At 37.2% G+C, this 25,970-nt stretch overlaps 2 protein-coding genes across 2 annotated transcripts; both read right to left on the bottom strand.

Moving 5' to 3' along the window:
- Window positions 1-11,650: 11,650 nt before the first annotated feature.
- On the bottom strand, window positions 11,651-17,520 carry LOC120326158 (ubiquinone biosynthesis monooxygenase COQ6, mitochondrial-like). The gene is made up of 10 exons (XM_039392402.2): window positions 17,358-17,520; window positions 17,051-17,250; window positions 16,713-16,982; window positions 16,413-16,563; window positions 16,220-16,347; window positions 16,006-16,084; window positions 15,786-15,930; window positions 15,311-15,411; window positions 15,061-15,227; window positions 11,651-14,809 (listed from the first exon to the last, which is right to left on the bottom strand). The coding sequence occupies exons 1-10, from the start codon at window positions 17,518-17,520 to the stop codon at window positions 14,780-14,782; spliced, it is 1,434 nt and encodes a 477-aa protein (XP_039248336.2). The 3' UTR covers window positions 11,651-14,779.
- Window positions 17,521-17,538: 18 nt separating this feature from the next.
- LOC120326171 (anamorsin homolog) lies at window positions 17,539-18,758 on the bottom strand. The gene has a single exon (XM_039392417.2). It carries the CDS (start codon window positions 18,698-18,700, stop codon window positions 17,822-17,824), a length of 879 nt encoding a protein of 292 aa, XP_039248351.2. The 5' UTR covers window positions 18,701-18,758; the 3' UTR covers window positions 17,539-17,821.
- Between the last annotated feature and the right edge of the window lie 7,212 nt (window positions 18,759-25,970).

The following is a 25,970-nucleotide window of genomic DNA, read 5'->3' as shown; positions in this document are numbered from 1 at the left end:
GCAAACAAAAACAAATTTCACAGAGCTAACAGAAATATTTAAAATGAATAAAAGTAATAGCCTTCTGGGGAAAAATTTTATCTTCAACCACTGAAAATTTCGAAGCAATTGGTCCAGTATTCGAAGAGAAAAGCGTTTTTTTAATATTTCCACTAGGTGTGTTATTCTGTGTCAAACAACAAGAACAACATAATATTGAAACGATCGTTATGTCGACTACGTGTCCAAAAACAACAAAAGTCAATTTATTCAATGCGATGGCTAATATGTTACCAGTACAGCGCTCGCGACGCGCGCATCTCACCTACACATTCTATGACGTTGCAATGGTGAGAAGCAAAAAAAAGACGTTCCTTACCACGACGGCTTAAAAAAAGCATCATCTCTCTTCGATTGAGAATAAACAGAATGTACTCGCGTACCACCTGGAAAACATTCACGTACCACAGGTTGGGAATCACTGTTCTATTGCGTTCCGTCTACTCTAAACTGTTAACCTGGCTAGCGCTATATAGCATTTTTTTGAATTAGAGTGATACCTTTTATAATAAGGCTATTGAGTAACGCCAATAATTTAAATTTCAAAGTAACCCGTTGTCGTGTTTTTACTGTAATTCACTATGACCGTTGCTTTTGCTGCAAAACTTCATTTTCCAGGCTACCGTTATATTGATAACTACTACTATTTCTTAGCTAAGTTTTACAAATGGCTGATAACCGTAAAAGATCATAAGATCGATCACTTCTAAAGCTCGGTTTCACCGAAAAAAGGGCTAGCGGAAAAGGGTTATTTGTCTAAAAGTTCTATCGGAAGAATCAATGAAGAAAAACAAGTAGAACGTCATTTAATTACAAACCATCCAGAATGCGTCGACAAACCAGTTGGGTTTTTTGAAAGGAAATTGCAGTCAATTGCCTCACAGGTGATGGAGTGGTATGACAGCATTCACAGGAGTAAATAAAATGCAGTCTATCCTTCATACGTTGCTTCCTATCAGATTGCCATAAAAGAAGTCACATAACATTGGGGACAAGTTAATAATGCCGGTAATGAAGAACGTGGTTGAAGCAATGAAAGGAGAATGGAAAGTAAGAAATTAGAATCAGTCTCGCTATCGCCCATTACAGTAAAACGGAGGATTTTAGACATGTCCCATGACTAGGCTTACCATGTTCTCTCGAACATGTTCTCGTTACCGTGTAGCGCAACGCTAGCCTTCTTACCGAAGGTGAATGCGTTATTTTGTTTGTTTCGTTGTTCCCCGCTCACATTTTTTAGCGAACGTATCACATGTAACTTCAATTCTAATTGGTCCTGTTCGGACGTTCACGTGTATGTAACACTGAACAACGTCTTTTTGAAGGTGTTATCTTCAGAAAAGCATGCTTGGGCGAATAAGTAAATACTCACTACTTAAAAACAGCAGACTATTTCTTTATTCCTTTTGCTGTACATAAAAAAATCTAAATTTGTATCGTTAGCGTCTATTCCTTTCTATTTTTAGATCTGAACCCGATATTCAGAGAGAGAATATGCGCATGACCTCTCGATGATAATATGGCCAATGAAGACAGCCGGGATGGCTTTAAATGTAGGCCTATGTAGTAAAATCTGAAACTGTAAAGTTACAGGATCACAGCTAAGGGGTCGTGTCTTTGGAGGAGTCACGCTTTAACGTCAAAAAAATATAGTAACCCTACCCATGACGTTTTTGAGCAGATTGTTAGCCAGGTTAAGATTTCCCCATTTTATGCAATTCAACTCGTCGAATCAACAGATATTGCGATCCTATCACTATTTATCCGATACATCATCAACGGAGAAGTATTAGAAGAACTTTTGTTTTGAAGAGCACTGCAGTTGCATGGATGAGGACATCTCTTAAACCAATGAGCATGTATATATGCTCATTGCTCAAACTATTGATGAATTCTTTAACACTCATTTCATATCTTGAGATAAATGAGCAGGAATTTTACAGATGGTGCAGCAGCTTGTACTGGCGTAAATTCAGGTGCAGTAAAACGAGTTAAAAAAAAAGCACCAAACATGTAATGGACACATTGTTTCATTCTCGGACAAGCACTTGCATCAAAAAACTTATCTGTAGAATTGCATGTTACACTGAATTGTGTTATAAAATGCGTTAACCAGCGTTTGTTTTCGTTGCTGTGCAGTAGTGGGATTCAAATTTTTCGTCAGACGGTTCCATCACAAACGTCATATTTATCAGCCGGTTCTGTTACAAAAAGTCATCTTTTTATTAGCAAATAAACCAGTAATGCTAACCGGTTTGGTGATCTCATGAAATTCAGTGGGACGTTTCTATAGAACCGGCTGAATCCCACCACTGTTTCTGTGCGATGAGATGGGCGCTGATCATGAAGGATTGTTGTTGAATAATGGAGTGCGTTAGTTGTCACGTGGCCAGGTTCTTAGTTTATGAGCTACGTTAAGAAATACTCATTTAAAAAATCAGAATCATAAATTGTAAAAATGGAGCATTATCACGGCGACGTACTTATTCCAGCAGATAAACAAGATTGGGTAGTTGATCTTTTTTCTGTTACTAATTTTCCCCAACTACCTCTTCGAGTTTCGGAAGTGTTGACAGAAATGACTTGTGAACCTACGAAACGGATTTCTTTCTATTATTTTAAAGAAAAACATTCTAAACTGTTAGCGCACATATTCTTTCGGGGCTTCGAAAGATGCAACATATTCCACTCTGGTGTTGTACGTGATTCGACAATTAATTCTATTTGCAACTACGTGGCTTTGTGGATCCGAATTTAGTGCTATGAGCCTGCTAAAATCAAAGCACCGAAACCGATTTGCGTTTGAGCCTAAGCAGCATTAAGCCACGATTTTAAAAGTTTGTTGAGAGGAAACCTTGGGGTCAGGAGTGTTTATCACACGTAATAATTTTTTGAAATGAGGTCGGGTCGTTAATGGTTTGAAGACCACTGGACTAAGGCATGTTAGAACTGTTTCTGGGTGATGCGAATATGCTAAATCAACAAGTTCAGTTAAATAAATAAATACATCATCATCAACGATACAACGTCATAACATAATACTGTGAATTACCGCCATTATTCGCGTGCGCCGGACGACCCCCTAGCAATCGTCCGTTTTCACTCTCCTCAAAACCTTACCTTACGTTCCCCTCGTGGTTCACCCTCACCGGATAACTAGCACTGTTTTTAGCGTCTCCCTCCACCCTGAAATGCTATTCTTATTTTATTCTACACTGTATATGTAGCTACGTTACGTATTTACAGAATTGGTGGGGAAAAAAATTAATGATTACAATTAAATATCTTTCAAGCATTCGAGCTTCTATTCGAAAAAAATTCGACTCTATTCTGGAATCATCAGGTATTCTAGTGCAAACAGAGATTCTCCAGTTATTCGCTGGTCTTATGACTCATTTAATACATTTAATCATTTTTTAAATGAGCATCAAATATTTTGCAATGGTGAAGTATAAAAAGATTTTTTCTGGGGCAAGGGGTTCTGGGAACATCAACATTATTTAAAGCCCGTAGTAGCTGAAATTAAGTAAGTAAAAAGCGTTTGTGTCATAATAATTTATTTCGAAAAGTTTGATCACACATAGTAGATCCTGTTTTTTTTTAGAAACAGAAACTAACAAGTAGAGTTGTTATCTTGCTTGACGACAATTTGTTGACCTCTTTGCATTATTCTGTTGCTAGGAAGATTAGTAGGCTAGCATTAGCTTATCAAGACTGAACGATCTTTTTATCGAATAGAAGCAGAAGCCCTTGTTTTGTGGACTGTGGTACAACTCTTTCTATTTCAAAACCTTCGATGTGTTTTACGGTAGTTCGTATACAATATCAACAAATATTCAAAGTATCCAGAAGATTATTTTGAAAACTGTCGCAGTATCCACATTTACGTTTTGCAACCGCTATTCTAGGTGACTTAAAGTGTAGATAATGTTAGTAATAGTTAAAGTAAGAGTATCAAAAACGATCGGGGACTCCTGGGTCACCGTAACGTCTTTCAATAACGTAATTTTCAACATTCGCAATACCATTTTATTATATGTCCTCCAAGGAAGCAAAACCTTCTTAATATCCACGTGTACTCGGTGGAGTGCTCATCGTGCTAAGCGGTTAGGAATACGCTGGTTGCCGTTGCCGCTGGTCCGTTTAGGCATCATCTAGCATCGAGTGTTCGAGTCCATGCATCTGGAAAATAAATACCTGACAAATTAATCCCATTCCCGTCATGGACTGGGAAATGGACGAGAGGCCGTAGTAATCCATATGATTATCCCAATACCAATCTCTCCCCCGGGATAAATATGTAAATCCTATCCTACGTATTAGTTGGTGTTACGCGAGAACAACTGCCTTTTTTCGCTCTATGCCTTAGCGCAAGTGGATCTGTATCCGTATAATTCAAATAGTCTGTTAGAAGAATTAAAATGGAGATTCATGAGATTTGATGCACACCAACACAAAAGTATTTTTGTAACATTTCGTCAGACTTCTCCAGACAAGCATATTTTAGCCATGTCAACGAAAGCGATTGCGTGCCAATAAATATTGGTTACCGTTAGTTAGAACAATAGGGTAAGTCAATTCAAGGTAAAATGTTAATCAATGAATATCCCGCAGTTCAGTGAATAATCATCATAAAGTGAATTAGACACTTTCACGCCCTATTCTACCATAACTCTGACGACAATGTTCGAGTTGTATAAATTCAATTTTTGATACTAGTAAGTTACTCAAAAGGTAGATCATCGGTGGGTGACTAAAAAGTTGGAGATTAAATTGAAACGGTAAGCATCGTTCGATAGATCTTTAAAGTAGTAAAAGAAGTTGTAGGTGGTTTGCCATTGGAGTGAAATGGAATGTATGTTTAGAAAGCATACAAGTTATTAAAAATACCGTAAGTAGAAATATTATAAGTAAAGTGTTCGGTATCGTTGATAAGTGATTGAAATGTAGCAGGTATAGGTATCCGTAATAAATAACTAAAACATTTATAGGTATTCAGGCTAGCATGTAAATTGTAAATAAAGAAAATGGTAGACAACACAACAGCGAAGGGTAACTATCCCTGATAAAACGAAGGATAGTAGCAGTAGTTGTTGACTCGAAGCGTAGGTATCAGTATAGTAGAAGAGTTATGTTATTAGAAAGCAATTAAAAAAAACAGCTTTTGACGCTAGTAAATGATGAAAATATAGGTATATATTAATAGGAAATATTTAACATTTAGTTATCATTGGTAAGCGACCTATTTAATTGCTGAAGCTGAAGTGTAATATTTCTTTTCAAAACAACCAAAAGCGTAGGTATTAGTAGTATAACAACGAGAAAGGCACCGTGTTTCCCCGAAAATATTTGGGTCTTATTTCAATTTTCTTTCGAAATATAACACTAGGGGTATTTTGGGGGATGTCTTTTATTTTCATTACCAAAATCAAGATTACAAAGCAGAGAATTACAAGATTTTCAAATGTACAAAATATGAATACCGATATATATCCATTTACTCATAAATAACACTTTTATATTTTTAATAACTGCTAAACACAGAATCCTTAAAGCGTGTAGGAGAGATTTCTTGCTATCGATTCGGTCAAAAACAATTCGCTCTGTCGACTAGGTCTTATTGTAAGGGGAGGGCTTGTATTAAAATCATTTTTTAAATTTAGGCTAAGTCTCATTTTCGGGAAAACATGGTATGTGTCAGTCGGGTCGAATTCAGACATAGAGTTGATTTTGACTGATGGGATTCCGCGGCACCACAGTACAGTCCAAGCGTTCCGGAAATTTTCATTCAAATTCGAGAGTCTGTACTCACATATGTGTATTGTTTAAATTTAATCAAATATCCATAAGATTTTTCACTATTTATAAACTTGCTGCACTTCATAAAGATAATTTTGTTTTGCCAATATTGGGTTTGCCGACAAATATATTTATAGTTTATACCAGTGGTCGGTCGGCAACCTTTTTCAAGTGACGGACCGGTAAAGCTTGCTTAAACTTTTGGAGGAACACCTTAATACAAACGAACTAAGCCTATGCAATAAATTATACGCATTAAGAAATTTATGTTGACAATATACTAAAAACGACGGTGATGCTATTTAATGTGATGTCTGTATTTGTTTGATGGTCATTAACTGTTCCCATATTTGAGATATGGTCGACATTGACACACGTAACGGGTTTCTTACTTCCAACCTATTTCGTTTTTGTAGTTATCAATATTGAAAACCACAATGTCATGCCTCACATTAAGATTTCGGGAAAGTTAACAATGCCTGTATCGTTTTGTTGGGGAAATCTTAGTCGGACTGATGAGAGACATTCTTATACGAGCGTAAAGAAAACAATTGACCCAGCATTATTGCGACATACTGACATGGCAATTGTTTATGAAATCAGACATGTTGCTCAATAGTGTTATGCAGTGGTCGGCAAACTTCATGTACTTGCGGGCCAATTATAAACATTTCCGGTAGCGCGCGGGCCGCAATATTTCCGCCTTCAAAAAATCGCTACCATAATTAAACTTAAAATTATGGCGCATTCGCATTGCTACCCTTCTATTGCTGTGTTAAAAGCCTGCCCCAATGAGATGTATATGTGGAGTTTTATTATTATCCAACAATACATTGTTTTTATGTACTTATTATCAATGTGAAAGATGATGTTATTATGGCAACTCGTCGTCCAAATGATGATCTGACAAGCGAGTACGAAATTTAATCTCAGTGTAATGCATTTTAGATAAAGCTGCTCAAGGCCATAAGTTCTTCCGAATGTGCACATTACACGTTTTGCAATGTCGCACAGATGAGCTGTGGCGCAGTCCCGGGTCTCGTGGTCGAATTTTAGACGACTCGTTTCGTAACGAGTTTACCGTTGAAACCCTTAACAACTGCGATGCTGACTAGGCATATTGAGCAAACCGGTTTTGGAATGCGCAAAAAAGAAAAATATTTTTCCGTTCAAGTACTATGGAATGCTCGACCTGCGTCGCTCCGTTTTCCAGACATTTTCAAATTTTAAAAATCAAAATTCGAACGACATACAACTGACGCTACTTGTTACATAAGAAGCTCCGTACAGCAGCACTTGTCACCACATAAATCCGTGTAGAGAAAATAATAAATTTGGGATTCATTTTTGTTTTATTTATTAAATATCGGATCGTTCAAAGGCCGCAACAAATTACTTCGCGGGCCGCATTTTTTCCGACCCCTGGTAATGTGTTTGTCTGGTGTACTGTTGGATGCTGTTTTTTAGTTGTAGGGTTTGTGGTTAGATTGTAGAGGTTTTATTACGGCATTGTCCGTTTTTGTGTCACCTCTCTGCGGACCGGCAGTAACCTTTCCGCGGACCGGCCATGGGCCGCGGCCCGGTGGTTGTCGATCACTGGTTTATACAATTCTTTTTACAGATGCACAGTAATTCCTTATGTTCCGGAAAAGTTTCATTGGGGTTCCGCTATAACAAAAAGGTTGAAAACCACTGGCCTAAGCTTTGCCATTTGTGACGCCTCACTTGAACCATGACGCCACAACTTCACTGCTAAGCAAAGTGTATTATGGCGCCATAAATATATTTTAAAATATGACATTTCAGATGCTGGCGAGATACTTTCGCTAATCACTCAAGTAGATTGAATAGTAAGATGGATTTAAAATCATCTCAAGCACGTGGACGCTGCAAAAAAAAAACGCCATGGCACCATGACGCCATTGAAGGTTTCATAACGTCGCGAGAAGTTTCAAATGCGATAGTGAATGTCGCGTTCACAGTTTCCCTTTGGATATCAACGACCAATACACTCCATAACATCGGTGAGACCGTAATAAATCGTGTCTGGTAGATTGTGCTAATATTCTGCTGGACAAGTCTGCGGCGTCAAAGATGAAGATGATGTTTTATTCCCCTATACGTCCGTGCGTTGGCTCTCGAAAGGAAAGAAGTTGGTACGACTTGTGTATTTATTACGAGAGTTTGTGGAGTTTCTTGAAGCTCGACATAAAAGATCTTAAAAAGGCGGTTCCCGATGATTTGTTTCAAATTAGATTGATATGTCTTGTCATTTAAATTTTAAACGAACTAAATCATAATTTACGAGGAGCAGCTCCAAACACACCTGAATAAAAAGACAAGATTGCTTTTTTGATTGCAAAGCTTAAAATTTCGAAAATGAAGATGCAATCTGGTCTATAGCAACGGTGTTTCCTACACTGAGAGTATTTGTGGCGAATGGTAATTGCGATGTGTTTCGAAGTGAGTAAGTCACTTTACCAGGCTTATAGAGGAATTTCGTCGCTACTTTCCAGATTTTAAACATAGCCTACATGAAACGACCGTGAATCACTTTAGAATTTATGTTGAAGACTTTTCAGAGTACTAAGGAGGCAAGAGAGCAGTGCCCAAATATTGGACACGAATGGCAAAACGAAATATTTTACCAACAATTTCCAGAAAATCATACGGTATCCTGAACAAAGCCGGGACTGTGTAACAGCTACGGTAACTTACCAGTATCAGTGTATCGTCGTCGGGACCCGGGCTGTTCTAGCTTTTCCAGGTCCTGTGACAATGATTCATACTTCCACTTTGAACGTGAATTAAAATACCAAATGATCCGACGGTATATAATACATATTATAATTATAAGACTCAGAACCCAGGTCTACCAATCCGCTTAAAAACACTTCCGACTTTCGCTAAACACGAGTTACGCCGACTCTCTCTGGGTGACGCTGACATGACGTCGCAAAACAAAAACGCCGGATGGAAAAACGCTTTGAAACGAAATAGCGATCGGAGACGGCCGAGTTATCGATCTTCCGCATGTTCAAATAAAAATAAAAAGCGACGAAAGTTAGGGAATCCCAAAAACAGAAACTGCGGTTACGATTCCTTCGCTCTGACTCGATAGCCACACCGAGTGTCCCATCGCTGATTAATTATTAAATCGCTAATTATACGACATAATTCATCAATAGACTTCTGGTCCGAGATATGATGAATGCACATGCAAAATTTGGAGCAGATTCAACCTCGCTTTTGTGAGATATCGCGTAACATACGAAAGTGTCTAACAGACAAATACCTCAACATACTTACCGATCGAGATCGATAAGTAATAAAGTTAAAACACATCCATCTATTAACGCAGTGGTTCCCAACCTTTTTTATATCGCGGCACACTATTGGGCCCTTTAAATAGTCGCGGCACACCAATTAATAACTCGCTAAATATGAAAAAAATAGGAATCAATTAGTTAATTAATAACTCGCTAATTATACGACATAATTCATCCAAAATCAGTAGGCTTCTGGTCCGAGATATGATGAATGCACATGCAAAATTTGGAGCAGATTCAACCTCGCAATCGCATCGATAAGTAACTAGATAGAGATCGGAGACCGCCTACTTATCGATCTGCGATTTCTTCGCTCTCAATAGCGACACCGGTTGTTCCATCACTAATTAATTATTAACTCGCTAATTATACGACATAATTCATCCAAAATCAATAGGCTTCTGGTCCGAGATATGATGAATGTACATGAAAAATTTGGAGCAGATTCGTGAGATATCGCGCAACATACGAAAGTGTCTAACAGACAAATACCTATCAACATACTTACCGATCGAGACCGATAAGTAAAAACAGAGAAGATTAGATAAGGGGACTTTTATTCTTGTAAAAACAACATACCTTGTATTTAGTAATAAGTATAGAATAATAATAGTTAGGGTTACCATATTTTTTTGACTTCAGGGCGGGACGCTTCCAAAAACACTACCCCTTAGCTGTGATTCTGTAACTTAACAGTTTCCGATTTCACTACATAAGCCTACATTCAAAGCCATCCCGGCTGTCTTTATTGAACATATTGTCATCAAGAGTTCATGCGCATATTCTCTGTCTAAATATCGGAATCAGTTCGAAAACTAGAAAGGAATAGACGCTAACGATACACATGATCCGAATTTAGATTTTTTTTATGTACAGCAAAGGGAATAAAGAATAATGAAATAGTCTGCCGTTTTCAAGCATTGAAATCCAAGCATGCGTTTTTTTAGATAACAATTTCAAAAAGACGTTGTTTAATGTTACATTCACGTGAACGTCTGAACAGGACCAATTAGAATTGATTTTACATGTGATACGTTCGCTAACAATGTTTGCGGGAAACAAACAAAATAACGCATTCGCCCCCAGCAAGTAGGCTAGCGTCGCTACTCAGCAACAACAGTAACGAGAACATGTCCATGTATTAATCTGGAGGGCTGAACGCCAAAGCGGGACTTTTGGCTGACTTGTCGGGACAAGAGTCAAGAGTAGACGCCAAAAAGCGGGACTGTCCCGCCTAAAGCGGGACGTAAGGTAGGGTTGCCATACCGTCCGGAAAATTCCGGAATTTAGGGTTAAATTTTGCGTCCGGGAAGAATTTAAAAAATGCTTAAATGTCCGGAATTTTACTGCATCTGCAATCGTATGTATGTATGTTTATTAGTCTCGTAGTAGTAAGCAGTATAAAAAATTGACAATATTAATATTGGAGACGGGACGCATGCACAAGACCGTACTGGCCTAAAACACAAATGTGCGACATGCACCCCTTTTGACCAAGTGCAGAACAAAAAAATACAGAACTGTTTATACAAGGGAGTTTATAAGACAAGGCAATATATATAAATAGGGACAACACAATACACTAAATACTGTGCACACTGCTACTAAAGAACGTTGTTATTCCGTACCGTGCGCATATTTTTTACAACGAGGTCATGAAAATAGTCATGACCTGTCCGGAATTTTGCTTTTTCAAGTATGGTGACCCTAACGTTGGTAAGCCTAATAATAGTTAATGTCAGTGGGACTGTTATGCCTGGTGCTTCTTTACTACTGCTGAAATTTGTGGACGAATTATCTATCCGCGATAGTCGAAAGCAAACAAATGGTTAATAGAGACCGATACTGTAACTCGAGAGCGCCTTTTAAAAGATGCGCGAACGTGTAATACGTGGTCTCTGTACGCACCGCCTATCGAGCGCTTCGGTTTTGATCGCTTACGCCCTTATTATCACAGGTATTCGCATTTTTGCACAACCTAATTAATTTTTAATTTAATATGTTTCTCCCATCGCCAAAATTATTCAATAGTATTATTGTCGGCACTTGCGCGAGAAATGAAAGAGGCAAACAAACTTTATTTCATTACAATAACTGAGGTGGACAAAATAGTATTTCATTATCGAATAATTTGAATATTTTAACGAATTCTCGAGTACCGGGTATTTTTAATATATATATATACAACACTAACAACAGGCATCCAGTACGATAGACATTCTAATGTTGGTGAGCTATGTCGCACGTCCTCGTTTTCAAGAGGACCAAGTTTGGCTTTATATTTCTGGGATAAATATGCGTTCATATCGGCTACATATGTAAAAGACAGCTATTAAGGAGCGAATTCGGGATTTTATTCAGATTTTTATCATTTGCGCCGGCTTTGATATCCAAGTTCGCCACACTCACTCCCCAAGTGCTGCACAAATATCTACTACCGCCTCATGCTAAAATATGATAACGAATGCCACTTTTATTGAACGGTCTGGGAACCAAGTATAAGCGACATAATTTAATCGGAATCACTTGAAATAAATTCAAAAATGAAATTTCTTCGCGGCACACTGGTTGGGAACCACTGTATTAAATAAACTCATATGTATCAGTAGTAACTTTAAATGCGGTGGATACGAACACGTTCGTTGGTAAATACCCAAAAATGTGACAGTAGTATCTGTATAAAAAAAAAATGAATAGGTGATTGGAAACGAATAGGTTTTTCAGAGGTGAATATTTAAAAAGGCAGGCAGCGTTCAGAGATTTGCTCGAAGTCCAGGGATGGCCAATTCGAATGAAGTATTCGAATATCTCGTTATTCGAATATCGGAATTAGCGTTCATAAGAATATCGGATATTTGTGTGACGTCACACATTTTCGACGCCGTTTTCACGACGTTTCCGTTGAATGAAAACATTCTCGATAAAAACTTGCGCGTGATTGTTTTTATCACTCATCAGCGTACCGTGTTATTTAGGCCGTAAACGCCTTTACGTTTGTGTTATTTTCTCTAAAACGAAAATTTTCCACAAATTTGTTCCACGATGACAATTATTTTATTTTTGTACGCGCGCGGAATTGTGAATCTGGTAAATACGTTCATCGGCGGCAGGTTTCTAAAGACAACGCAACTTTTTGATTGAAAAGCGGCAATTTAAAATACTGAAAATAAAACCGTAAACGATATAAGTTTTATTGAGGCCCGCGTAAATTTAAAAAACGCTTTTCTAGGCAGTGAAAACCGCAAAATTACGTGTGCCCCTGGCACACATTATGTTTGGTCGGCGTTTAGAAACATCGTCACGAATTGAGGGCGGGATTTGCCTGATTATCCATTACTTTAAATTGCCGTCGAATATTTTCGTGTTAACATGATACAAGGTTTGGAACGTGACTTTTCCCGGGCTGCGAGGATGTATATAATATAATTAATCCAAAGTATATTCAATCAATTTTATTGTGATGAAATGAATTTTACTCTGAGATGTTACAGCAGATTTATGAATTTTTCGAACGGTTTTATTAGAAATAATCAGAGTGACAGCATTTCGATTGAGCGGAGAATATTTGTTGACTTCGCAAAATACGGATCAAAACATTATTTAATCGGGCAATTTACTACACGTTTTTACTTTTATGACCGCGGATTGCAATGGTATATGAGAGTGGTGAGGATTTTATTTTGGCGACGCAACCGCAGGTTAAATTGAAGACAATTAAATTAATAAAGCAAGACATTTTAAATATGCCCGTATCGGTCACGAATTCATCACTTTGCACAACAGAAAAATATATATTCGTTGTTATATTATTTGTTGTAAAAGTCGACTCTTTCAACAGGTGGCATAATCGCGGCGATGAATATGTATTTTTAATTTACTGCTAAACTTTATATGTATATTCATTGTATGAAATGAATTATACTCTACAATTTAAGAGAATTTTATATCATTATTTGAGATTTTTCTAACGGCGATAACGAGTTGGCAAGATTGCAAAAATACGTATTAAAATTAAATACATCAGACAGTTTATCTCGTACTTTTAGGCCACAGATCGCCGTGGACTGAATAGTAATGTTTTTTTTGACGTAAGAAGAAGCAACCGCGAGTTACGTTGGACACATTAAATTAATATCTAAAAATAATATAGAATATTGTAGTTGTCATGGATTGAATATTTTACGTGACAGGATGATCATTATACGCTGAAAAGACGGCTTTTCAACGAGCGCGGAATCGCGATGGGTGTTACAGGCGGCAATGGGAATTTCAGATTTCGAAAATTCTGGCTGCGCGGCTGGTGGTCATCTATCCTCTACTAATTTATTTCTAATTTCAAACACAACAATATGTTACACATAATAACAATATGGTTCACATAAATTATTATACAAATATACTGGTAGGTAGTAGAATACTCTATGCTTAAATATTAGAATTTTTAAGGGCATAATGAATTTTCGATTGTTGTTGCTTGTTCCAGTTGCCTGTATTGCCAATAAATTTTATTACTCTCAGAAAATATACACAATTATCTGAATACAAGTAGTAGTATTTTTGTCAATAGACTTGACTATTATCGTATTATCATGGTACCAATGATAGAAAGCGTCAGACAACTCCTTGTCTATCTTTTCATATGGTCATTTGTACTAAGTGAAAAATTTAAAAAAACTGACTGTGTCACAGGTTGCTATTATTTTTTATTGATAGCTATAAACTACCAATTACTTTGCGTACAGCATATACTGTTGGTTTGTGGCTTTATTCTGATATTTCTATTGAAGATTATTTCCTAATTTACTGGGTTTTAATGAACTAAAACTAAAATGTGTTATTTTCGATTTTAGAATGTATTCGGAATTCCAGATTCGAAAACAATATTTTAAAATGTATTCGGAATAGTATTCGGAAATGGCCATCCCTGGCTCGAACCCAATATAGAAATGATGTAATAATCAGTGTCACCGTTCTTGTTTTAGAGTTGGACCAAAGACAATGCATAGCAAATAAATTACACTGTTGCTAAAGCATAACCGGTTCTGAAAAAGTACGTTAGACATCAAGTTCATACAACAACAAAAGCTGGTGACATAAAGAATTGGACTTGTGCAATATCATGTCACGGTTATCAGGGGCTTGAAAATGGTCCGTGCACCTGACAAGCTCTCAAAAACCGGCCATACAAATGTACAACAGCGCCAGAAGCAACCAACTAGAAAAACGACTCGAAAGTCCGAAAACAGAAATTCAACAATGGCATCATAATTTCTGGAGCAAACACAATGAGCAATTTAATAGAGGGAAAAAAGAATATATTAAAAATCACAAGAAATTTTCATCATCTATAATTAAAGGAGATGCGAAACAAACTTCAAATGCAGAAGACATGGCAGTCTTTCATAAAATGTTTTTGAAACAAAATCACTTTGAACACCCAGTATGACAGGTGAGTCCTGTTCATCTTCTCAGAAACCAATCATAGAGCGAAATACCATTAAAATATTTTTCCAGGGAATGGAGATACAGAAATAGAAAAATCCTCTATTTGATGCTGAAAGTTGAATTGCAAAAACAGTCCAGAAATAGACAAACAAATTTCTCTGACGCCATCACATCATCGCTTGCTTAATAATTTGTTTCTAAAAGGATAGTAAAAAATGAAGACATGCTTAAACTCGAACTGAGATGATAATTACTGGATTTCATGCAGGATACAATTAAACATACAATTCCCATCTACCGAAGTGACTGTGACTGAAGTTTGCATTAGGGTTTTGTGCCATGTTCAGTAGTATCTTACTCAACCAGTACACTTCAAGTTGAGGGTGGGTACTATTTATTTGAACGAAGATCTTGAAGATCTGTACAGTCGATTTTGGAGACAACATACCTTGATATATTTACTCGCATTTGTTCCCATAAGCCCCAAAGAACGAAGAAGTACAACTGGAAGTGCGTCTGTTGAGTATAACTTGTTCAGCGCATCCAAGGTGCCCACAACTGATACATTTCTTATTTGCCTTTCGCTCTCATATTCTATTAACTGGGAAATACATCCTGCAAAAACGTTTCGAGATCGTAAATAAAGTACAAAATATAAAACATCTATGTAGTGGGTTATATTGTGTTGAAATAGTTACCTATATCCTCTCCTTGATAAACTGCTGTTTCCAGCACTTTTGTTAGACATGCAACATCACCGAACCCCAAATTTGCACCCTGACCAGCAAGCGGATGAACTCTTAAATTTAACACAATTAGTCAATGAAAAACAGATTGACAATGTTCTCAGTAAAAAGTTCAATTTTTGATACAATTCAGCAGAAATAAAGGTTAAGTTGTTTTCATAAAACTGATTTATCATAACCAGTACCATCCATAACAAGCACCACATTATCGATATTATCAAAGTCTTTATATAGTCTGAAAGATGGTGAATGAGACTATAGAAATAGCAATTTCCAAGTAATAGATCTAATTTTACTCAGTATTTTAGGAAATGCCTAGCCATAGTCAAAAGTACATAATAGTTCCTTATTTGGCAATTAGTTTTTTAGTGAATATGCCCACTCTTTTCTATTACTGTCCACCTGCCATTTCATTATACTGTAATACCTGTGCGCAGCGTCTCCAATTATTGCCAATCTTGGCCTCACATACTCATTACAATGAGATAATCCCAATGGAAATTTTGCTTTATCACCTTGCAATGTTGATACTACTGGTGGCAACTGCATAGAATTCATAAGTGTTCCATGATCTGAAAATATTAAAATGTTATGCGATTAAATAGAGGTGTTTGATCATCCATGCTATTAGTTTGTTAGGAACATACCGTTACTAATTTCCTTCATTAGATCTTTGAACGCCCCTCCTATTTTGTCAACAATTTCATGTCTTGGATACTCCCTGCACTAAATTCAGAGAATGGCCAAATATTAGTCATTAAAAAGATATTCAGAAAAAATAAATTGGTGCTGTCTGTGTTACTTGATTATACACTAATTTTCCTAATTTCAGTATAGATTGTAAGTAGTAATTCATCTCACATAAGCATCGTTAACTTCTGCCACAAAATCATCATTATTCATATGACAAAGACTTTCTGCATGCTCATGGGAAGTGCTCCATACTAGTGAACTGTGCTGGTCATCTAAAGGTAGCATCGCAATGGGTCCTTAAAGAAAAAATGCATAAAAGGAAGTTAATATGAGCTGAAGAATGTAATTGATATTGTTATACCTTCAGGAAGGAATCTTTGCCAAGCCTGGAAATTTTCTGTGGGTTCCTCCAGTACCAGTGTTGCAACAACGGCAGATTGCTTATATGTCCATGCTACCTTTGATATATTTGCTTCCTGTGCAATAAATGACCGTGCCCCATCTGCAGCTACCTGATGTATAGAAAGCCATATGAAATATCTTTAAAAAAATATGAAATGCTTTGTTCCAAACATTGCATATATCCCAATATGATTAGGAATTCTTTACAATGGGAACATGTGGAATATTGAAAAATACAAAATAAAATGATCGCACTTACTAAAAGAGCGGTCTCAAGAGCATCACCATTTTCCAATTCGATCTTAACATTCGGAAGTGGCTTGTTTGGGTCATCCCTTGCATAATTTCTTGGCAAAGTAAATGATTTAATTTTTGAGTTGTATATTGTGTTTAAATGTCCCATAGTGCTGTTTTCAAGAATATTTTGTATGGTTGAGGTTATCATGTTGTTCTCAATAATGTAACACAGATCATCTGCAACATCTTCTTTGTTGAATGTAATCATTGCATCGGAACAGGCATCCCAAACCTACAATCAATAGGTTTGTTAATACATCACATCAAGTCGTCTTAAAAAATCAGAAATAAGGTTCTCACTTGCATTTTTGAGACTGGACGTTTTCTTTCAATGCTATCCCATACATCAAGTTTTTGTAACAATTTTTTTGAAGATGGAGATATTGCAATAACACGATTGCTATATGGTTGTGAAGTTTGGAATGATTTTACCTTCGTCGTTGGCGGTGGTTGAGCTTCAAGCAATAAAGTTTTCTTGTCTTTGAGATAGGAACTAGACTCTGAAAGAAACAACTCGGTGAAAATTAAGTGATATAATTGTGTTGTGGGTATTCAAAAATAATTATAAAATATAAATTGTGTTTCGTCATTGGTTACTTGAACTCACGTATTGCTTGAGCCATCGCACCCCCGACAAGTCCACCACCAGATATTATTATATCATAATATTGGTTTTGTCCATCTGACATTGGTCGATAGTTGGAAAATGTAAATGCAGCAGACAAATTCTTTTTTAGTAATACATTTCTTATTGCAGCAAGAGGCAACATAGTTAATACAGTCTATAACTAAAAGTATATTTTATAAATTCACTGTGATAAGTCTGTTTCACTACAGAGCAATATAAAGAAAGAAAAATATACAAGTTGCAGAGATAATTAGTTTTTACTTTCAGCACTCAACAAGTATTTCACAACAGGCTATATACAATAGGTGGTGAGCATCATAGTTAAAAAGCCAAGAATAACAAGACTTATTAAAGGTATTCTGACTCTTGTCATATATTAACAAACAAATCAATGTCACAATATTGCATGTTTCTGTTAGGTATTAATACACTAGTATCAGATCTCAAGCATCTGCTTTGAGTTGACGATTTGAAAGTTCAATCTTTTCACCAGGTTTGAATGCAGGCATTCCGAGATAAGGGCAACTTGCACATCTGAATGCATCCCCTAAATAACAACTGCCACATGCTGATGAAACAGACTTGGGTTTTGGCACCTCCCCAGCGTCTAACTCTTCAGCTAAGCCACATGTACAGTTCTTGCAAGCTTTTTTCTTCTTTGGTCCTGCCTGACCACAACTGGCTTTTAAGCTAGCAGGTGTTGGTTTCAACAAGTCTGTGTCATCCAAGAGTTCATCATCATCAATGAGATCAACGTCATCATCATTCATATCCACTGCTGAGAGAGACCAAACCTGTTTAATTTGTTGATCTGATGTTTTTGACTTTGCAAATGAGAGCTTTATTTGTGTTGATGAACCAACTTCAAATGCTGGTTTTTGTGCAGTAATTAGAGTAGCGGTTTCCTTCCCATCTCCACTAGAGCCATTGTTATGTTTGAATGTGATATTGACAAATCCTGAAAGCCTCAAGGCTGACTGGAGACTACTTTCTGACCATGTATCTGTCTTTTCCGATTGTTGATGCAATTTCGAAGACATGATGAAATGCCCCGAAGGCTTCAAGAGTCTGGCAATCTCAACAAAACTTGATTTTGTGTAAAACTCTCCTGGAGACACAATACCAACAAGGGCAATGTTAAATGTTGATTCACTGTAGTTAGCCATTGTAAGTCGTTCAGATTGTTCCATGTGGACTGAGCCATTGGAACCAGCATTGCTTCTTATTTTATCCAGTAAACTTTTCATTTCATCTTCCCTCACAATTGCTTTCCAAAGAACAAGTACACAATCACCATCTTTAACAGACTGACAGGCATCCATGATTCAATGATCACAGAATTATACTGTATTATAAAATTCCTAAATTATATTCAATATGAGAATATTCAACGAGATTATATTATTATACACAATACAGCAATAAGAATATGGGTATTCAAGAAAGCATGATATGACAAGGAGAGCTCAGAAAAACATTAGTAATTTTTTTAAACAAGAAATAGTCTGTCTCGAACTCTTTCGGATTCGAATAGTTTAGGTTCAAATAGTTTGATATTCTGTAAGTCTCTATAACAGTATAAACACATACAGACATAACATTATTTATAGAATACTGGAATATGGGAAGGATAACAAAACCTGAAATAAGGTAGTGTTTCAAAAGGGCGCTGAATGTAGTAGTGGCTATCTTGCTATCAGCATCAGCCCACAATAAAAATTAAACCTATCCCTTCAACATGCATGTTTATTTTTGTTGAAATAGTCCAGCTGCAGAGATGCCTGAAGATATTTGCTAGGGAATACATGTCACTGGATTGTGTTTTAGTCAAAAATTGAAGAATATTTACAGCAACGAGGGGTCCCGCAATCCTCTCGCACATAAGTATATAGAGTTATCGGGTCTCATGTAGTTTCGTACCTAACATACTTCACGTATCAATCCTAACCCCCACCTGACTACACCATCTAAAAATTTTGTCAACACGACGTCACAGTGACGTAATAGAGCCCTTCAAACTATACGAAGTGCCATCCAAGACGCGCAAACGAGCACCCGAAATCGAACAGTTATTTCTCTCGTTTTCTCGTCGCAACGATTCCAATAGGAGAGAGATCAATAATGTCAGTCAGTTCTTTATCGTCGGCGCCAATGCCATTTCGGGCGATTGTACGTATATTTGGCAAGCTCTATGACGTGATTGTGATGTCGTAGTGCCGTAATTTTTGGATGGCGTAGTCAGATGGGGGTTAGGATTGACATATCAAAAAATTGTTACCGTATGCTAGCCTACGCCCACTAGAAGTACGGTACGTTAGGTACGAAACTACACGGGACCCGAATTATCCCCCACAGAATTCGAACCCACACTGCCACGCAGGGCACGGTCCGGCCCGGGGTAATCAAAAGTGCGGTGCAGGGCATATACCAGGGATGGCGAACCACTGACCCGCGGGTCACAAAGTGACCCACAGCGTTTTATTCGTGACCCGCCAAGGCACGAATAAAATAAGAAAAATGGTAACATATCAGTGATAAAAAATATTAAAATCGGCCTTAAATTAATCTAACAATACCGGTACCTAAACTATTATAATGTACCGTCAGTTGGGCAGTCAGGGTTGCGATCGCTTATATTCAAATAGTTAATTTCCAGTATGATAATATTCAAAACCCCTAATCTTGGACGCATGTCTGCACCGTTGTGTGCCGTTATTCAGCTATTGGCTCTGACATAGTTTACTGGTTTATGACATAACAATCCAACTGATGTTCATTTCTCGCAACGTCTTGTCTCTTCAGAAGTGCATCTGCAGACTGTTTTAGAGGTTGTACGAGAACTAGATGCCACTTTGCATTTTATTAGTTTCTCGCCTACAATGCCGTTTAGAATACAAAATCTTGAAATAAAAACCTAGAAATCTGGAATAACAATGGGGCAGTGCAAAAGTGCTTTTAATATGGTTAAAGCTGATATACATAAAAATATAGCACTACCAGAGTGGAATTCCCCTCAAACTCTTTGGAACCGTAAAATAATTTGCCGCATCATCCTAAACGTAATTCATATGTGTGCTTTCGTACCCTTAATCGAGTGCCATAAAAAGTTCCTGATAAAGTGCTGTAAAGTAAAGCACTAAACTACACCAACATTAACAGAACCGTTACCGGTATATTATGATTTGTTTCAGAAGTTTCTTATAGATACAAACATTGATTAAATATCTGTGACCCACTCTCTTCTGTTCCGCGGTAAAAAATATGATTTTTGACCCATTCATTGAAAAAGGTTCGCCATCCCTGGCATATACTGTAAGGCAGTGGTTCTTAAACTTTTTCGAGCGCGACCCAAATCTGAGTTTTATGAATACTCGCGACCCAATCCTAAAAAACGCAAAATGTGTTTTTAATGTTAGTACAGTTTGACTCAAATACAGACAACTATTTATTAGAAACAGTCCATTGACTCAGTGAAATTGATGAAACTGAAATTTCCTTTTTCATTATATCTTAAATACACAGCTCTATTTTACTTAACGCAATACGCAAGTTGTCACGGGTATCGAAGCGATTGCGAGCTTAGTTTTGATAACCGTCAGTGCCAAATATCCTCGCTCGCACAATGGCCTTGTCGCGAATTGTAGCAGAAAAGGCGTCCGCTGTCCGTCGCAAACACGACATCCTAGCTGGCCTTCGGTATCTCTCGCAATATACAACTTTTTACTCGTCACATGTGCACGCACAGCTTCGTTCGCGGTAAATGGTGCCTCGAGATGAAGTCACATTTTCTCTAGATATTGAATAATCTAATGTCGAGAAGCGAGCTTTTTCATTGCGTCGTCTATTACAATTTTCATTACCAAAAAGACCCCATTTTTGGTTATTTTAATCCACTAAGACGACATTCCATGCGGTCAACACAACGACAAGCGACGTGCATGGTTACCGATACCATAAAAATATTACACGTGACTGGCATATCAGAATTGTGATGTAACAATGAGCTCAAGACAGTTCTTTCCGTGAATGAAATTTTTTATTTCATTATTTTTAAATACCAGAGTTTAGAAGCTAAATTGAAACATTGGGAAAGCTGAAAATTCGTCCTTCTCCTCTTAGATTGCCCTTGCATTGACGACCTTGTCGCGAGCCATTTTTAAACCTTCCGCGACCCATGTTTGGGTCGCGACCCATACTTTAAGAACCACTGCTGTAAGGGTACCGGTACCGTACCGGTATTCAGGTACCGGTACTCGGTACCGGTAACGTTCAGGTATCATGACTGCATGATGAACCACACCGCCGAGCCTTTTTAGTCCTGATACTCCAACAATTACATAACCATACAAACATCCATTAAAGGAAATCAGATCTGACTGACATCCTACTAGTCTCAGAGTCTACCCCCAAAACTTTTTTTTTTATATCATGACACCATCGACGCCTTGTGAAGCCATCGATAATGACGCAGCATGTTGTAAAAGTAAACAGTCCAGATTCCCGACGAGCGATAAATTTTGTTTTGTCACGATAGCAGATAAAGGTATTACCGTAAATATATACTACTACTAGTATTACCTGCATTTATTATCGCCTTGTCGAATTAATTTCGCGAGCTCATGAATGTTTCTTATTTATTTTTTTACCATAATATTGGAGAATAGGATTTACATATTTATCCCGATAAAACGGCCTAATTATATGGCAAACCACGGCCTCTTGTCCCGTTTCCAGTCCATGTCGGTATTGTATTAGTTAGCCCGTAGAAATATACTACTACGGTTAGCCCAATGTTTCCCAACCCGGGTCCGCGGACATGCGTTTGAATGAGTTCTCAACGAGCAATACCGGTTTAGAAACGTTATGCAGTGGTATAGTTTATGTAAGTCAAAGACCTTTTTAGTGTCGTGGGTAGGGCTACCAACCGTCCCGGAATGGCCGGGACAGTCCCGGAATTGACGTTTAGCGTCCCGTGTCCCGGGCTGGGCTACGGCTGTCCCGGACTTTAACGACAACCATGGCGTTCTAAAATAGAAGGCCATTGTAAGCGTATCGACTTCGTTCAAAACTGGAAACGGATGTAATTCAAGCAAATATATTTTTCAATAAAAACGATTACATTTATATGGTTCATTCAAATAGAAGTGAGTTGAAATTTGTGGATGAGACATGTTTCGTCACAAGCCGAACAATTGCAAAATGGATGATAACATTTTATACAGCAGCTTGAGAGGAGCTTAATTTGAGAGGATCAAAAACTTAATCCGGTGGGATTTGTTGAAATATTTAGTCAAAAAATTGCGGCGTGTAACAATATTTTGTGTTTCATGTTTTTAATTTATAATGCACTGTTAGTGTGAGGCTCTTTTATGAGCAGGATTTCATTATTCAGTCACTTTTCAGGCTCGCATAGCCGTCTTTTTTTGGGACGCTTTGCTGACAGCTCTTGTCTTAGCGAGAGTTCATTATTAATATATTTCCGTAATGATTACAAATTTGAACATAAACTTTGTGAAAACTAACAAAGATCTTCTTAAAGCGGCAAAATCACAATAAAAATACAAATTTAAATACCAGAAAGACTGATTTATTGTGTTTTTTGTTAAATAATTAAATCTACTTAGCACAAATTGTAAATTTCCCGTTTTAGTTTTTTTTTTGCATTTATGCTTCAAAGAGTCAACCTTTCACAAGTTTCTTCGATTATCATAAAAATATTTACAGTTTGTGAAAATAACGCTACACGACGCGCAGCGCTCACTGTTGCCTTTGACGTGCTTCGTGTTCCACAAACTATCTGTTACATCAATTTTCAAATTCTAGACATTAAGGTGTCCCGGAATGGTTTAACACAAAGTTGGCAACCTTAGTCGTAGGCCACTTTCACATTTAGAAATTCGGGGCTCCCGAAGTATGTGAACCAAGATGGCGGACATCGGAATGTAATATGTGTACTAGGTTAGGGTTAGGCCATAATTTTAGGTATAAATACTACGGGAGGCTCTTGGTTAGTCTTCGAACTGATAATAGGACTAAAATAAGGAAAATTGGAAAAAAAATATCGTCTAACCCTAACCTGTTACCCATGTTACGTTCCGATGTCCGCCATCTTGGTTCGCATACTTCGGGAGCACCAGAAATTCATCGCGGGGCGCAAACGTTTTTACCAAACTTGAGTATTAGCTAAGTTACGATTTACGTAAGAATTTATATAAAACATAAAAAAAAATCGTATAAAAAATAATCGAATCTCGGTTGCTGAACAAAGTATTGGAGCAATAAACTATTAGAATACCCGGTAACACGTGACTTGGACACGGCACGTCACACGCGCCTCGCTAAATCTCCATTGTTCCAATTTTTAAGTAAATTGCCATATTGTGCACCATGTCGCGGCGTGAGTTTCGACAACTTTTCAGTTGTTAACGTGTTTCCCCGAAAATAAGACTGGATCTTATTTCAATTTTTCTCCGAAAAATAACACTAGGGCTTATTTTCGGGGGAGTTTTATATTTTCATTTATCAAAAACAACATTACAACGTAGAGAATTATGATATGTTTAAATATACAAAATATGAAAACCGATATCCCTTTACTTATAAATAACACGTTTTTATTCAAAATAACTGCAAAACATAGATTATTAATCACTTAAAACGTGTAGGAGAGATTTCTTGCTATCGACTAGGAGGACAAAGAAAAATTTCGCGTTATAGACCAGGTTTTATTTTAATGGGAGGGTTTATATTAAAATCATTTTTAGAATTCAGGATAGGTCTTATTTTCGAGGAAACATGGTAGGACCGTTTGGTAAAATTCAAATCACCAATACAATTACCTAATAAAGTAACATTTAAAATTTCCGAACGGATATATTAATTTGAATAGGAAATACCATTTAGTGAATTCTGCGATATTTCAATGGTTACGCACTTACGACAGTTCAGAGGTTTTATTCTGAAGCAAAAATAACATGGGCACGATAGAAAACTACAATCCATAAAGATATTGTTTGTGTTTTTTTTTACGATGGTGATGAGGGCAATCAAATCCGACACAAAGGATAATAATCAGAATGAAACTAATTTGGAAATTTGGGCTGCAAACTCCTTTCTACAATTTTCCTCAGCGAATCGTCGCCAGTGATCGCATAATATCTTTAGAGTTTTTCAGAAGGAGCAATTCTAGATATATACCCACTAATTCTCAAGACTTTATAGCGGCGGAAAATTTTGAGACTGACTACGATAAAATGAAATTCATATACCTTGCAATAGTGCCCGTAAAAAGACTATAAAACATTTAGATAGATACCTACCGTATATCCTCGCATGTAAGTCGACCCCCTAAAAACAGCCTTAAAACGGTTATAAAAATTTGCATATAAGCCGACTCTACAAATCGTAACACGCCGTATCAAGCCAAGGATGTCCAATTCGAATATCGCTACCTTCGAATATCGTTTTTGGTATATATCGGCACACATGCTAGCACCGGCGTTCACATTTTTATCGAAAACATTTTCCGAATATTATGTTTTATGGTAATCGAAGACAGCCCATTGCGGCTCGGTAATGATATGATATGATCTTTGCTATCAAATTATGCTCGGGCCTTGCATGAAAATCATAACAGGAAAAGATACGTCCAACGATGAAAATTGTTTATATCAACTTTAAACCTATTTAGTGTTTTAAGCGATAATAATCAATTGTTGTAATGAAATACAGTTTGTTTGCCACTTTCATTTCTCTGGTAAGTGCCGACAATAACACTATTGAATGATTTTGGCAATGGGAGAAACATGAATTATAACAACAAGAGAGCTACGTCCAAATATATGGACACGTCTGTTCGCAGTATAGTACGGTTTACCGTACCGTCAGATCACAGTCTACAAATATATTCACACCAAGCGAAGCAGTACAGTAGGACTTCCAACTTTCGCTAAGGCGGTACGGTAACGTCCCCGCAGAAAAAAAAACCAACATTATAGCAATACTGTACGGTACAGTACCGGTACCGTAGTAAGACAGCGTAAGGAAAAAATCGTAGCAAAGTACCGTAAGGACTTCGTTACGAACCATCGACTTTCGATGGCACGTGATCAAAAAGAAGAGGAGTGTCGGCGATGCGTCCGCAGAACGTTCGGTGACGTCTAGCAAACAAAAACAAATCTCACAGAGCTAACAGAAATATTTGAAATAAATAAAAGTAATAGCCTTCTGGAGAAAAATTTCATCTTTAACCAGTAAAAATTTCGAAGCAATCGGTCCAGTAATGAAAGAGCGTGTGAGCGTGTGTGAAATATTTTAATTATTTTAGGTGAGTGAACACGTACCACATCTTCTTGGCAAAACCTTCCATCTTATATACATTCTGTACGTTTTAAACCTTATCTAAGGTTTTGTTCGCTCTCCTGATTTCATAATCAGTTTTTATTTATTTATTTTTAGCATTCATTTTATTGTTTTGCTGATTATGGAGTCGAAATAAACTTATACTTATACCAATGACATTAAACAACATGATAGGCAACTCTGACGTCACTCCATAAGACTACAGGCAAAACATTGTATTTCATGATACGC

Source organism: Styela clava, chromosome 4, assembly GCF_964204865.1.
Source record: "Styela clava chromosome 4, kaStyClav1.hap1.2, whole genome shotgun sequence".
In the NCBI taxonomy this organism is placed as follows: domain Eukaryota; kingdom Metazoa; phylum Chordata; class Ascidiacea; order Stolidobranchia; family Styelidae; genus Styela; species Styela clava.
This window is presented reverse-complemented; position numbering and strand designations above follow the sequence as displayed.